This window comes from Otolemur garnettii, unplaced genomic scaffold, assembly GCF_000181295.1.
Source record: "Otolemur garnettii isolate 467f Iridium unplaced genomic scaffold, OtoGar3 scaffold00200, whole genome shotgun sequence".
Classification (NCBI taxonomy): Eukaryota; Metazoa; Chordata; class Mammalia; order Primates; family Galagidae; genus Otolemur; species Otolemur garnettii.
The window spans coordinates 1,101,454-1,117,472 of NW_003852595.1; the positions used below are offsets into that span (position 1 = coordinate 1,101,454).

At 40.0% G+C, this 16,019-nt stretch overlaps 1 protein-coding gene across 1 annotated transcript in view; it reads right to left on the reverse strand.

Moving 5' to 3' along the window:
* Positions 1–5,545: 5,545 nt before the first annotated feature.
* Positions 5,546–16,019, reverse strand: part of CASP1 (caspase 1) — a 12,698-nt gene continuing 2,224 nt past the window's right edge. Inside the window, exons 3-10 of the mRNA XM_023507724.1 lie at positions 14,435–14,500; positions 10,381–10,496; positions 9,566–9,739; positions 8,901–9,135; positions 8,067–8,213; positions 7,204–7,313; positions 6,638–6,740; positions 5,546–5,640 (exon numbers count right to left, since the gene is read on the reverse strand). Coding sequence (XP_023363492.1) covers positions 6,642–6,740; positions 7,204–7,313; positions 8,067–8,213; positions 8,901–9,135; positions 9,566–9,739; positions 10,381–10,496; positions 14,435–14,500 — 947 coding nt within the window. The 3' untranslated portion in view covers positions 5,546–5,640; positions 6,638–6,641. The remainder of the gene's footprint in view (positions 5,641–6,637; positions 6,741–7,203; positions 7,314–8,066; positions 8,214–8,900; positions 9,136–9,565; positions 9,740–10,380; positions 10,497–14,434; positions 14,501–16,019) is intronic.

Consider the following 16,019-nt stretch of genomic DNA (forward strand, 5'->3'; position numbering starts at 1 on the left):
CTAAACAATTGGAAAAAAATTTTACCAAATCAGATTCTTTCTTATCTATAGTCTTCCTAATAGATGATTCTCTTTTGAGCAGTTCAACTATAAGTAGTATTTTAAATACATTGTAAGAATTTAGAAGTCATCATGTCATGATTGTCTGTGTTAAGTCTGTGAACCACTAAAAGCTCAGGCTCTAGATTCAGAATGTTCAACTTAACATTTGAACCTTCCTAGGCAAGGAAAGATACTAAACTTTTCTATACACTGGTTTCCCTTTTGGTAAAATAATTGTATTAATAGTATATACTCCCTGAAGTGGGTGGAAATGTGAAAACTTCACAGAGCATTGCCTGGCATGTGACAAGCACACAATAAATATTATTATTTTAAATATATATACTTTACATTAGAAAAAGAATGAAAGTTACTGACTTGCTGATTATCTAGTTAAGTTTATCTTTTGAGAAAATCCTCAAGCACCTCATAAAGTCATTCATCAGCAAATGTGTCTGGACAACTACTCCTCATCAGACGCTGTTCTGGGGGTCAGGGGTTCAGTCACAAGGAACCTGACACCTGCCCCCAGGGCCTCACGTTCAGGAGGGGAAGTCAGACATGTAGGCAGCATGCAGCTGGGGTATTCAGAGGTGGAATGCGCTAAGTGGCAAAAACAAGGACAAATGAGAAGAGGAAGAAGTATTGGCGAACTCATTAAAATAGCAGAGAGAGGGGCCCTTTAAGGCCCAAAGTGGACGCTGCTTTTTGTAAGCGTATGTTCAATTGGGTATTTTAGAAATAAACTCAGTGTGGCGCATTTATGTTATGTATGTTGTTTGATGGAAAGTGGACTATTAACAAAATGCAGATAGTCCTTCACCTTATCTTCTTCAAGTATAAATTAGCAATAAAAGCACAAATTTAATTGGGTAGTCTTAAATGTTCAACCAAAGACAGTGTATGACATAGTTGTCATGTGGTAGGTGTTTATAAAAACAGTTTTTATGGATTATTTGTTGTTGTATAATTGATGCTGAGTTAAAGTTGTAGTGATAATAAAATAGAGGATATAATTTAGAGGACAAAACTCCTCATGACCACAGTTTTGGTCCCAGGCAAATTGATGCAATCAGTAGGATACTATTATTATGATGTAATCAATTGGATACTATTACTGTGATGTAATCAATGGGATAGTATTACTATGATGTAATCAATAGGGTACTGCTACTGTGATGTAATCAATAGGATACTGTTGCTGTGATGTAATCAATACGGTACTGCTACTATGATATAATCAATAGGGTACTGTTACTATGATGTAATCAATAAGATACTGTTACATGATGTAATCAGTAGGGTGCTGCTACTATGATATAATCAATTGGATACTGTTACATGACGTAATCAATAACATACTGTTACTATGAAGTAATCAGTAGGATACTGTTACTATGATATAATCAATAGGATGCTACTACTATGATGTAATCAATAGGATGCTATTACTATGATGTAATCAATAGGGTAATGTTACTATGATGTAATCAATCGGATGCTATTACTATGATGTAATCAATAGGGTAATGTTACTATGATGTAATCAATCGGATACTATTACTCTGATATAATCAATAGGGTAATGTTGCTATGATGTAATCAATAAGATACTATTATTATGATGTAATCAATAGGATAATATTACTATGATTTAATTAATAGGAAACTATGATATAATTAAGAGAATACCATTACTATCATGTAAATAATAGGATATTATTACTATAATGTCAATAGGATACTATGATATAATCAATAGGATACTATTACTATGATGTAATAAATAGGATATTATTCCTTAGGTGCTTCAGCTAACTCTAGCCAGCTACAATCAATTGTTTAAAACATTTGAAACACTTTACTTTTTAGTGTGTACTACCTTTCATTGATGCTTTGTTTCCAATCCAGTAACTGGTAAAACCAGCCTGCCTGGCCAAAGAAGTCCTCATCAGTATACGTTTAACTCAGTGCTCCCAGACAAATGATTCATGAATATCATGAAGAAGCCAAAACAAGAAAGCAATCAATCTCTGCATTTTAGGAGCTTGAGTTAAATGTTGCCAGGTGAGACATAAACCCTGAGGGAAATTTTACTATAGAGAGAATCAAGAGAGTAAAGGAACACAATAGCAAAGCAGTATGAGTGAGGTCAGGACAGTGACTATCTCCTTTTCCTGCAGCAGAAATCATATTTAGAGCAGTGTTTTTCAACCTCCTTTATCTCATGTCATGCTTGAACCTATAATTAAACTTCTGCACTGCACTTAAATTATGTTGATCAAGAAAAAAAGACTTAAAAACAATAAATTTACTGTGCTTTGAATTTCCTTTGAGAATAATTTAATTAGGAGCTTTAAAATTTCTCATGGCCTGCCTAAGATCTCACAGCACACCAGTGTGTCGCGACAGCCCAATAGAAAATTGCTGCTTTAGAAGAATGAATAGAAAAATGTATAAATATATGTTGAATGGCAGAAAACCTGTCTGGAAAATTCTGATAGTTTTATGGAAGCAATAAGGAGCCATTATATGTTTCTGGGTGAGAAATTCCTGTAATAGACACCTAACATGTGAGAACTGAGAGCTAACTAACTCATCACCCTTCCTACTAATTCTATTCTACAGACAATCCTTTGCTAGGATGATTACATTATTTACAGAATTATTTACAGATCTTTAAAAGATTGTATATGCTTTCAGTCTTTTCAAGATTGAGCTATTCCGGGTCAGGAAGTGTACCGTAATCTGATTTTTTATATGACTACAAATCATTCATGCATATAATAAGGTTTAGAAATCAGTGATACATTTCAACCTTTTACATTTTAAGTGAAAATGAATCCAAAGAAGTTATATGATGTGTTAGAATTCCAGCTGCCTAAATAACTAAGGGCTCAGCTCTCACAGCTTCTCAGCTTCTGTGCATCAGACAGGTGATCTCCAGGCAGTGAGCAGGACCAAGTGGAGAGGCAGTCTGGGAGAGAGGCAGCCACGTAAAGAGTGTGGCAAACTGCCCGGTAAGCACAGTGCTAGAATGATTAGTACCAGGAATAGAGCGAAAGGGGAAACGGAATCCCTTAAACAGAGGAAGAGTATCATTCAGTATAAGGATTGATTGGCAAAGAGGCCAGAACTGAAATCTCAGATCTGATTTGGGGATCTGGATGGCAACTTGGAATTAAGCAGAAGCAGGAAAGATTTCAGAGTGCATTTAGAAACTTCCAGAGTTGCCTTTCACACAAATAACTCTGTTTTTACCCTTTGATTAACAGAAGTTGAAAACACAAGGAGTTAATCACCTTCTTTTCGGTTTGAAGACATCTGGTGGTCGGTCACGTGCTCCTACAGTGTCTCCAGCACCAGGTCTCGTGACTCAAGTTACACAACCAGCAAAAAAGGAATCAGCTTGCTCACCAGTGATTCACTTGTCTTGTTTCTTGCTGATGCACAGCAATAGAGAGTTTTCTAAGACCCAGGTCCCTCGCTTATAGTCAGAAAAAGATGGACTCACCAGCTACAGGTAGCAGCCTCAGTGCCTTTCTCTGTACAGAGCTGAGGAGAACCTCAGACTGGAAGCTGAAATTCCCTCAGTCTTTCCTTATTGCTGGGGCAGAGTCATCTAATTGCCCATCGTAAAGCTACTGCTCAGAACTTGCAGGTTCATTGCCAGGAAGTTCCCAGTGACCAGGACATCAGCTTCTTGATCCTGGACTCTAGTTTATTTGCTTGGCTGGAGGAAAAAAAAAATGAAATGACAAAACATTGTGCTGTGTGTTGGCGCCTCAGGCCGGTTTCCTCCCTTTCCTGCTCTCCCTCCACGGCCCCCACCGCTTCTTCTACCCACCTCCTCTCCTTCTGACCTCTCAGTGTTTCTACCTCTGCTCACCTAGGAACTCAAACCCTAGAAGAGCTGAATCTAACAAATCTCCTTTGTCTGGATGATAACGATCCAAATGAGCCATGTTTCTTCCGTTTAAATTGTGGCTCGATTCGCCCTTCTGTGTCCCTGTCATCTTAGTCTTTAATAAGAGGCGAGTCTGACACACCCCACCCGCTTCCTGGCATGCTTTCTTCAATGGCCTAAGCTTGCCTCAGTGTTCTCAACATCACGTTTTTACTGAGGGTGACCCTACCCCTCTGCATTTTGATAACCTCTGACCTGACCGTGGAGGCAGAATCAGGTTCTAGTAGAATGAATGCGTGATTATACAAAAGAGAAAAAAACAGGAGCACAGTAAGAGAAGGGGGATAAAAAAGGCCCTGACAGGTTAAACAATGAACATTTGTGAAAGGTTCAAAATGTATTTTCACATTAATAAGGTTAGGATCAGAAAAGGCTCATGGGCCGGGTGTGGTGGCTCACGCCTATAATCCTGGCACTCTGGGACGTGAAGGTGGGTGGATTTCCTGAGCTCCTGGGTTTGAGACCAGCCTGAGCCAGAGTGAGGCCCTGTCTCTAAAAGTAGCAGGGCATGAGGCGGCGCCTGTGGCTCCGTGAGTAGGGCATCGGCCCCATATACCGAGGGAGGCATGTTTAAACCCAGCCCCGGCCAAACTGCAACAAAAAAATAGCCAGGCATTGTGGCCAGCACCTCTAGTCCCAGCTACTCAGGAGGCTGAGGCAAAAGAATAGACTAAGCCCAAGAGCTGGGGGTTGCTGTGAGCTGTGATGTCACCACACTCTATGGAGGGTGACAGAGGGAGATTCTGTTTCTAAAAAAATACATAAGTAAATAAGTAAATATAGGAGGGCATTGTGCCAGGCACCTGTAGTCCTAATTACTTAGGAGGCTTAGGCAAGAGAATCACTTGAGCCCAAAGGTTGGAGGTTGCTGTGAGCTATGATGCTACAGCACTCTACCCAGGATGACAGCTTGAGACCCTGTCTTAAAAAAGAAAGAAAGAAAGAAAAGGCTCATAATTTCAAATAGAAAGGTAGTTGTCCAGTCGTTCCTAAATCTTGTTATAGAGTGAACCCATTTTCCCTGCACCCCACATTGAGATCACTTCACCTGCAGTGCGCCCTAGCTTTTATTCCTGGCAAAATTTACTGTCCTCTATCTGTTTCCTGTTTTCTGTCTTACCTTCTTGACAAGACTATAAACTACTAAGATTCTGTAGTGAAACAAAAATGTGCTTTGTATCCCCCACATACCTTCACAAAGGGTACACACGGACGTTTCCAACATGACTTTGTCTTAGTAATTCTAGCATTTAGGAAAAGTCATTTATCACACTCACAGTAACTGTCACTGCTGCGTGCCTTCTGCACATCCCTCCTGGTGAGCTCTAACCTCTTCTAAGTCAGGTACCAACTGTGATTTGTACCTGTGTTCCTACGACAGCCCAGCAATTGGTTTACTGAAGAAAAGAATGGTGGTCTCAGCCAAGTCAGCCCTCTTGGATCAAGTCTAAAGACTGAACCCATTACCAGCTACAGGCTCCACTCCCTTTTAGTCTGAACATGGTAAAAATAAACCAAAATTAAAACAGGACAACCTTTTCTTTTATCTCAGATTTATTAGAACTTTTTTTTTCTGTTTCCAACACATCCAATCCTCAAAACAGGTACAGAATAACAGTGCTCCTGGCTTCCTATGGAAAAAGAAATGAAATAACATTTTTAAAAGTTCCCCTGAAATTCAGTTGACACACAACACAGTAACTGTCATTTCTGTTTTCTCACATCATCTCTGCTGGTGAGCTGAAAGTCGGGTACCCACTGTAATTGCACCTGTGTCCCTAAAGCAGAAAGCCTCCCTCATGGTTACTAATGAACGGAAGGGTGCTATTCGCCAGTTCAGCGCTTATGGATCAAGCCAAAACACCAGCTATGGGTGCCACACCTTTTTTTGCCTAATGTGGTTTAAATAAAAAAATAGAATAATCTTTTACATTTTTATGATTTATTAAAATGTTTAAAAAACAACTGATTCCAACATGTCTGATCCCCGTGAGAGGTAAAGAATGATAGTACTCCCAGCTTCCTATAGGAAAAAGAAATGAAACAAACATTCTAAACAGTTCTGCTAAAAGATGTGCATGTTACAAAGTCACATTCCCCATGGGAACACACACACACACGAGGAAAAAGCCCCTGTTATGTGTGAATATCGCCCAAAAGTGAGCTTTCATAATCCCGTGGCCACCTCCGCATCAGTACCATCTGACCCTCCAAGAGGGTTGCCTAACTGCAGAGCTTTGAGAGAAGAGCACTGTGTCTCGTGGCCAGAAGAAAGGTATCCTCAGTGTCCCCGCCCTGCACCACACTGCAGGTGACTCTCCCTTGTCCGAAACACTTGGGACGAGGAGTGTTTTGCACTTCAGATTTTTTCAGTTTTTGGAAACCGATTGAGCATTGCTAATTTAGAATTCTAAATTCCGAAATGTTTCAGCAAATATTTCTTTTGTGCATCATGTTGGTGCTCAAAGAGTTCTGGATTTGGGACATTTCTGATTTTGAACTTTTTGATTAGGGATGTTCAACCTGTACCACGCCTGGAGACCTTGGTCAGGATGGAGTATCAGTGCTCTCTCCCCAACCTCTTCCCTCCCTTCCCCCAAACCTGCCTAAAACATTCATACAACTTACTTATTTAATATCCTGGGAAGAGGTAGAAATGTCTTGTCAAGGTAACCCTCTCAGTGGTGGGCATCTGTGCCTTGCCATCTGGCACTTCAAATGAACGTCGAACCTAAAAACAAAAGGAAAGTCTGTAAATATTTTTCTGTTTAAAGAATCTTCACTTAAGCCTTAAATACTGCAAAAAAAAAAAAAAATACAGCAAAATAAATAATAAAAAATAAAAAGTACTTGCATCTGTAATATGTACTATGCATATCTCAGCATTTAATGACCCTCGTCACCACAGTTTCAAACTCCCGCTGGCTGTGATAGCTGTGATGGACACAGGCGAGTTGGGGCCCACCCATCTATCTTTTCAGGGCAGCAGGGGAAGTAAGTAAATGAGTGTCTTCTAAAGGTTGTGGGTCATGACAGATTGAATCCAGCTTCCAGCCTCAAAGATCTTAAAAACTCGTTTGAAGAGGGGATTACTGGAAGATAAACATGTCCAGACCCGTTTCTAACTTTTCAGCTGGAACAGACAAACACCGAGGTAGCCAGACTGAGCGGAGAGGAAGCACCTAGAGCTCTACCTTTAGGAAAATCTCCTCCAGGTCACAGGAGCAGGCATATTCTTGGATACTGCTGATGAGCCTCATGATAAAAAGAGAGCCGCGTGTCGGATGTCGCCAGGAAACATTATCTGTGAATGAAGCACATTTCAACTCTTCTCTTACTTGGGGATGCAGAGAAGTCCTAGTATTTCCAGCAGGGCTTACATGCAGAATTGTTCAGGTGTATTCTGTTCCAGACACTCTACACCAGGGGTCCTCAAACTTTTTAAACAGGGGGCCAGTTCACTGTCCCTCAGACCATTGGAGGGCCAGACAGCGGGCCCCAGGATGAGTCAGCTGCTAAGCAGGACAGGCAGCAGTGGCAAAAACACCCAGTGGGCCGGATAAATGTCCTAGGTGGGCTACATGTGGCCTGCAGGCTGTAGTTTGAGGACACCTGCTCTATACCTCTAGTTAAAACCCACCCTAACTGGGCCCCCATATGCCTGGCCTGCTCTTATGCTTCTATGCCCCTGCCCTCAGTACTGGCCTATAAATCCTCAATGCCTTTGCAAATTGGCCTGCTGACCTTTTCTATGCAGAGTCAGAGTCTAATGCACTTTGGCAGATGGTCTTCCTTTTAATACTCTGTCATCTCTCACAGTACCAGGAGAACATTTTGCATCATAGAGAGTTCACTAATTCCTAGTTCTGTGGAAATATATGTAAATTTGGTTTTAGTCAATAAAGGCAATTGAATGCATGACTGGGAGGGAGGCTTGAGTTTGTCTTCCAATATCTCATAGAAAGTTATCTATATTCAGGTATCTATGTTCTAAAGGATGGGTGTGAGTTCCTGTATTGACAACCCGCACAAAGACATCCTGTACAGAAACCGTTACCTGGTGTCGAGGAACAGAAGGCGATAAAATCCTTCTCCACATGTGCTTTTCTGATGGCGTCATCCTCACAATCTTCTAGATTCAGTAGGGAGACAGTTCCACAGGCTCCTCCTACTGAATCTTTTACCCACACCAACCCTGGGTTCTCTGGAAAGACAAGAATTTTTTTTTATTATTATACAACCTTCTAAGAGATCTACTTTCTCTTCTAAACCTCTGTTCAATCGTGTTCATTAATTTATGTTTCTTTATATTTAATTCACATCAACATACACACATATATCTTAGGAATCACATTTTTAATTCTTATCTCTCCTAAACTTCAAATTCTAACAATATCCAGGCCTCAAAGTTTCAAGCTTGAAAATCTACCAGCCATCCATACAATTCAGAGAAGCTACAATCTTGACTAGTGACAAGTAGGTGTTCTTTAATTTTTTTGGGGGGGGGAGTCTTTTTTTTTAATTAAATCATAGCTTTAAATCATACATTAATGCAATCATGGGGTACAATGTGCTGGTTTTATATACAATTTGAAATGTTTTCATCAAACTGGTTAACATGCCTTCACGTGTAGGTGTTCTTTAAATGTAAGGGTCTATGACACACATTTTAGCAGGACACAATTACAAGAGGGACTCTATCTAACAAATGCAAATATTGTAACCTAGTTGTTCATACCCTCACATTAACCTGAAATAAAAATAAATGTAAAAAATTAAAAAATAAAACCTAAAACACACACACAAAGAAACTAAGAAATACTGGATGCATACAGACAAGGAGGAGGTCAATAATTGAATATTATGTGTACTAACAGACATCAGAACTCACCGCCACGGCAGGCCTGAATGATGATCACCTTGGGTTTATTCACCAAATTCGGGCAGTTCTGGCTGTTCAACATTCGAAATATTTCATTGACTCCTAATACATCTGGGACTTGTTCAGAGTATTTCTTGCCACAGATGCCTTCCCGAATACCATGAGACATGAACACCAGGAAAGTGCTGTCGGAAGTTCGGTGCTCTGGGCGGGCAGCAAATGCCTTCACCTCTGTAATCATGTCCTGAAAAAAACGGACTCCTGATTTTGGACTATGTCATTAACTATTATGGCATCTTAAAATTCCAATTAAAAAAAATACCTAAGGAAATTTTAAAATAATTCTATTATAATCAATGAAGTGGAAAGGAAAATTTAAGTTTTAAATTGAAAAAGGTGAAGAAAAAGTTTAAGGATGGCATCCAGTGATTTCTAGCACAGAGTGGGTCGTCTTGTTGATTTAATAGAATATTTCCTAATTAAAAGCTACGCCAGACTCTTGCTAAAAGACTTTCATGTAAGATGGGACTATGTAGTCTCGAGCACCCTTCCATGGCAAAATTAGATTTGAGGCTATCAAGAGATTACATTTCCTGGTGCTACAACCAAGCGTCTAAGATGCCTTATGAGTATGAAGGGCATGGCCGTGGTCTGCACAGCTCTGCAGTCCTTACCGAGGCAGTGAGATTTTTTCTCACATGCACACTGTACCCCAGATCGGCTAGCAGCTTCTCCATATCTCTGACGTCAACATCAGCTCCATCCCTTTGGTGAAGATGGTCAAACTCTGTGTTGCAGATAATAAGAGCAAGACGTGTACGGTTCGACTTTTCCATTATTGGATAAATCTGTAGGAAATACAGATTAAAGAACAGCTTGTTCTCTCCAATTAAATATTCGTTTTGTTGGTTTATAACTACTTTCCCTTCCTTAGTCCTATGAAGAAAGTTAATCCCGTGACTCAACAATAAAAGCAGAGAAAAGGATTGAGTCCTCCAACAGAAGTGGGAAGGGAGTTCCCAAATTATTCTTATATAGGTAGGACTTTGGAAAATGTACAAGCTTTGAAGCTAGAATGACAGGATTTTCAGACTGATCCATCAATATCTGATTTTTTACTTTGGGCAAAGTATTTAAGCATCTCATGCCTCAGTTTTTTTTATCTATTGCTATAACTAATTTTTAGTGTTTAATGGTATTGTTATTAGAAAAATGTTTAGAACAGTGTAGGATTTATACTAAGCATTCCATAGCTGCAATTGCTGCTACTGTTCAGAATATTATTATTTACTCAGTGAATTAGACTAGACTTGAAACTCGCTGTACAAATCTAGGACTCTCGGATATGGGAATCCTTTATGTAAGGTGAGCGGCAGGATGATTCCCCAGAAGCTTTCAGTGAAATCGGCTCTAGTGAGAGCCGCTGTGCTTCAGCATCGCCTCTGTGTATCTCCCGCCCCGCCCCATCCTTGTCTTCCGGGCAGGGCACCTCTGTTGACTTCTCTCTCGTTATGTTTTGGATGATTTCAAGGGAGCAGAGCTTGACGCTTCCTCCTGGGCCTGAGGATGGCAGCACAGCTGGGTTGTCCTGTACTGTCTGAGGCGCTGCAAGAGACGAGGAACATGGTAAAAAGGCCCCGGGTGTGCGTCCTGCTTCAAGTTCTTCCTGCCATCATCCTCTTAGGAAGCCACAGAGGAGGAAACGCATTCTCAGGAGGACAGTCCTGATCTAGTCATCAGCACCACTCCCTTAGTTCACTCCTACAGGAACACATCCCAAGCCAGAGGACATTTCCACTGGAGGAATCTACCTTCATGTCTTAGATTCAGCACTTTGACAAATGTTTTAGATAAAAACACAGAAAGGCAGATTTTCAAGGCCATGCATCAACACGTTAGACAAAACACTAGTTAATAGCTAAAGTTATTTTAAGAAAGTCATAGCCCAGAATAAAATTTAATAGGAACAAGGCTAACTATATTTAAATGTTTTTTAAAAGATGAATGTTTATCTATTTATTTATTTACTTACTAGATATGATGGTAAGCATTAGGAACATTTTTTAAAAAAATGAACCTTTGTCTTATCTTTCAAGGTCTCTTTTTTATATGTGTACATATGTGAAAGGGGAGGAAGAACAGTGAACATCTGAACTAAATGAATATGAAATAGAAGGATAAATGCTGGAATTGAGGGGCAAGTGGATTCAGAGCACGAAACACTGTGCAAAATATAGCATTTGCACAGCAGTTGTTATGAGGAAATCCCTGAGGCTTTTACTTGATCATAAGTTCAATACCATCCAACAATGGGATGTACTGGTTAAGGAATTTAATGTAACATTTGTCTGTATAAAAACAGAAATAAATTTTCTAGATATTGGCCATACCTCCCTGAACACTCCCAATCTCATCGGATCTTAAAAGATAAGCAAAGTTGGGCCTGGTTAGTACTTAGACGACAGGATCTCAGAGAAAATAAACTATCAAAATTAGAAAATTATATTCAATTTTGAAAATTAATCTGAGAAACTGTTGTTTAATCAGTAAGGTAAACCAAGGCAGAATACAGTGTGTTGACTACAGAGAAGATCAGAGCTAATTAGAATTATTTCAGAGAAAACTATGGAAATAATCACTAGGTAAAAGAAATGTGTTCCTCATAAAGGAGTCCAGAGAACAACAACAAAAAATAAATAAAATGAATTATTTAGATTGTAGTCAACTAATTTTATTTAGCAAGAAGTAGGGATTTGGTATATTGGGTGTCCCATCCCACAGAACATCTAAGGAAGCATTCCTGGTGTGATCAGTCTCTAATTGATTCAGTAATTTCTAAAATCGATGACATATTTATTTTCCTGGCCTCTAAATTTCCTTCAAATATAAGGCTCCTTTGTTTTAGGAAAAAGGATCATTTTTGGATAAAATTATTCTAGAATCATAGATGAAATACTGTTCAAGGAAAAACAACACACTGATTGTCTAATAAGCAGCAGGCCAATCTCATATAAAATAAAATCAGCTAACACGAAGCTGAGTGCGTGTTGATCCGTCAGGACTCAGTAAACAGGAGCCACGATTTTAGGGCAAAGCACTGAAATGCTTTTAAGAGCTTTCTTGTCATCTGGGACAGAAATATTTCCTCTGCTACCTCTAATATTATATGGAATAAAATTTTCTTTCTGCGCTTTAATCTTTGTGGCAGAGACTAGCGTGACACTCTCAGTGCTCACAGTGAGAGCCAGCAGGTCCGCGCCGTGGTCTCCCCGGCTGGGCCCCTCTGCGCCACCCGCCGCTCCAGCGGGTCAGCATCCTAAGCAGGAGACCGCACAGCCGGGCTGAACCGAGGAAAGCCTGACACAGAGGACCCCGCATCTTCCCAACGCCACTAACTAGAAGTTGTGGTAAGTTACTTCAGCATAGTACGCTGCAGATAGCAGAGTCAGAGGGGAGGAGGTCCGGGTGTCTGGGTCAGCAGCTGGACATGCGCTGTCTACAGAGGCTGAGCGGCTACTGCGCGGTTTTCACTGATGATCAATAAGTTTCTACCACAGCGGAGCCATCAGAAGCGTCTGGCTTTGTTGATGCTCCCGTAACCCAGACAGGTGTGCTCTGTGTCTTTTTTTTTTTGGTCATTTTAAACATTTCCTTGATTCATGAGAAAGTGCATTCTCAAAGCAGCGCATTTAGCACACAGTCACAACGCGCCAGAACACTGAATAAGCAGAAGCTGTTTTAAAATCTCGGGGCAGGGAATGGGACCGTGAACTAGTGAAGTTAAGAAACAGAGTCCGACACAGCAGGACTCCAACGTGGCTCCCGCAGGCGGTGATCAGTCGAGTCAGGCCGTGCACCGTGTCGGTTACAACAGTGGAATGGACACATTTTAGTTGAGACTAGATATTTTCATATACTTTTTTTAGTAAGCTGCAACAAGATTCACAAGTCCCAATGGTCCCATAAGTGAAAATTGGTGCTTAAAGTTCAGAATGTTAAGAAACTTAAAGGCAGAGAAAATTTGATTTGGAAAATGGTATATATATTACCATGATTATTTTGAAGGGAATTGGCTATTTCCTTAAAAATAAGTGTACGGGTATATTTTAAAATCTTAATCCTTCAAGTTTACTACGTCATGGTGACAATTCAAAGGAAAATAAAAGTGGCCGGTATAAGTGAGGGCAGTGGTGTGTACAACCCACTGATCACTACCAGTTACAGACCCCTCGGCCCCTCCCCACTGCCACTGCTCCACCCACCAACGTTCACAAACTGTCACACAAACAAACAAAAAATGCAAAGAAAAACAAAAATGATACTTAAGTATTCTGTTAAATGTAGACTGGAAGAATGAACAGATAGGTGGATGGATAAAGAGCCATAAAACTTTATCCATTAAATTGGATGAGGAAATAATTTCAAGTGGGAGATAAGACTAAAGTCTAGAAGGTAATATCACAAAGGCTGTATTCCTGATAGTCTAAGACTATTAAATACCTCACAGAAGCAACTGAAGCAATAAACGATCACTTATTGTTATACTGTATTGTGTCATTTCTATCTCTAAATTTCAGGATTGGTTTAGTTTGACAGCAGAGATTCTTAAATGCCTAATCCTTCCTGACTCAATGCTAATCAAGCATTTACATGAGCTCAATAAAGGCAGAAGCATTGCAGGAGCTTACTCAGTATTCCCAAAGTCCATAAAACAGGGAATGCAATACAGTTGCCGTATGATTGATATTTTCCTAATGGCTTAATAAATAAAAGTATTTATGATGAAATTATTTAGAGAAATGTTCTTTTAATAAGTATTTGTTGTATGCAAACTGTGACCCAACCACTGTGAGATAGGAGAGTATCTATGAATAAATTAGACATGTTTGTTTTGTCATAAAGCCTAAGAAAAGTAAAGCATCAATTTATTCCTTAAAATTATAAGAAAAATGTAGTGAGGATTATGACTGGAGAACTGCAGGGCACTTTAAGAACAGGGGCTCTGAAGTATAGTAGTAGAAGTAGCAATGGAGAGATGGATCTGGATTGCACCGAGGAGTCCGTACAACTGAGCCACAGCTTGACTGTTGGAGGGGAGGCAGAAGAAAGGGCCAGAATGAGTTTCAGGTTTTCAGCTTCAACAACTAAATGGTGATATTGGCACCATTAACCAAGACAGGGGAACTGGTAGAGAATCAGAGAGGGGAAAAAAGGGCAATTTCAGCTCTGGGCATGTTTAAATAAAATTGTGTCTTAGAGATGTGAGTTAATATTCAGTAGGCACTTTAATAGTCCAATTTGGCCCTTAGATGAATAAATAAGATTTGATACACATATTCAGAATTTGTTAGTATAAAATGGATAATGAAGGTGGGGTGCAGATTCTGCTGACGCAGAATTGATGAAAAAGAAAAAAGAAAAGAAAAAAGTTTGTAATCAATTCATGAGGATTACCCATTGTTTCCTCACCTGGGCTCACTCTATGGCATTAATATCAAGAAAGATGGCATTCAAAGAACTCTCTTTCTTAAAAATACCCTTACCTGAGAAGGAAGAAAATGCTGTCTGGGAATCCGGTTTACTCCACAAGTCATTTACAGATTGTGGACCTGAAGAAAAATGAAAGACATTAAAATAGTTACTTAGCAACTATGAAGACTTTTACTTGGTCGTGTTGGACAATTTCCACTGAAAATTCCTTTCACAGCCCTGAAGGATGGATAATCCATCCTCCTCGAGATGTGAGTTGTGGGGAACCACACTCTCCACTGGGAAGAAGGCCCCTCTGTGTGTGAATGAATAGACAGTTGCTTTACCCTGAGGCAGAATAAAATAGTATCTGTGAGTGGCTCCCTGGATCTCTGATTTCTGTCATGAGATTGGAATTGAGAAGTCACTAGGTACAGAATCAATGATTCTACTGACACGTGTACTCCAAGGTGGCTCCTGATGTGACCTCTGCTGTCTATCAGGAGTGTACAAAGGAGACTTCCTAACTCAGAGCTGACCTGGCTTTGATGACAACTATGAAAAGTTGTCCCTGTCCTTAGACACCAAGGCTTGCTTAAATATTTATCACAGCAGAAAATGGTGAGGTGAACCGTTGGCCACATTAAGGGGAACAAACCCTATTCTAAGCCTGAGATGAATCAGTGAAGTTCTCAAAGAAATCTGTTCAGATTCAGAGAGGGATGGGGGTCAGAGAAATGAGGGAACTTATAAGGGTTTTTAATCTGGTTTTTGGAAGAGAGGGTTAGCAGGATGCATTCTTCACTTCAGAATCAGAGATAGCTGTCAAAGTCAATAATACTCCCTTACAAGTTTCTGAAAAAAAAATTAAAATTTATTCCTTGGTGTTGTTAATAAAGTTCCCTCTAGTGAACTAGTGAAATTTCTGTGGTCCAGAAGAACTCCTATCAGACTATTTTATACGTTTATTGCTCTGAGATTTATGAATGTTGCATGGAATTACTCTGTAAGCTTTACTGTGAGATTCTGCTCTTCAGCCACTCTATTCTGTGCATGTGACTGTACTCTCTGTTCTCTGCACCGTATCTGTAGTTTTTACCCATCGTCATTAATAAGCCATAATAATCCCTGACTGTCGGCAGGCATTAGTCATGATCTCAGATGGGTAGAGCAAACCTTTTAACTGTTATAGAGCAGAAAGCGGGGAGGCAGGGTATGAGCACAAATGGGTCCTGATTTTCTGGGTCTTCATCTCTACGCTGCTCTGCCAGCTGGCCGCAGGGTCTGCACATTAACGGATGTAATGGGAGCTCTGGCCACATTCATCATCTCTCAGGTAAGTGCAATCAGCTTGTCAGAATCACTAGCCCTACTCTGGGGATGAAGACATTGGAAACTCTCAGCTAATACACAAATGCTTAGACTAGAGTCACTCAAACCTAGTGTTAATATTTCCACCAGAGCTTGGAGAATTACCAAGTCCAAGGACAAGAATTGAATTGAATTTTATTTACAGTTTTATAAGGACTTCAAAGAAACAACCTCCACCTGAGACATTATTCAAAAACTTGAATTGCCTTGAGCCAACTAATGAGAGGCATCTAAAGTCTGCATTTTATAGAACCGGGTGAGGACAAGATTTCTGCAGACAAAAGAGAG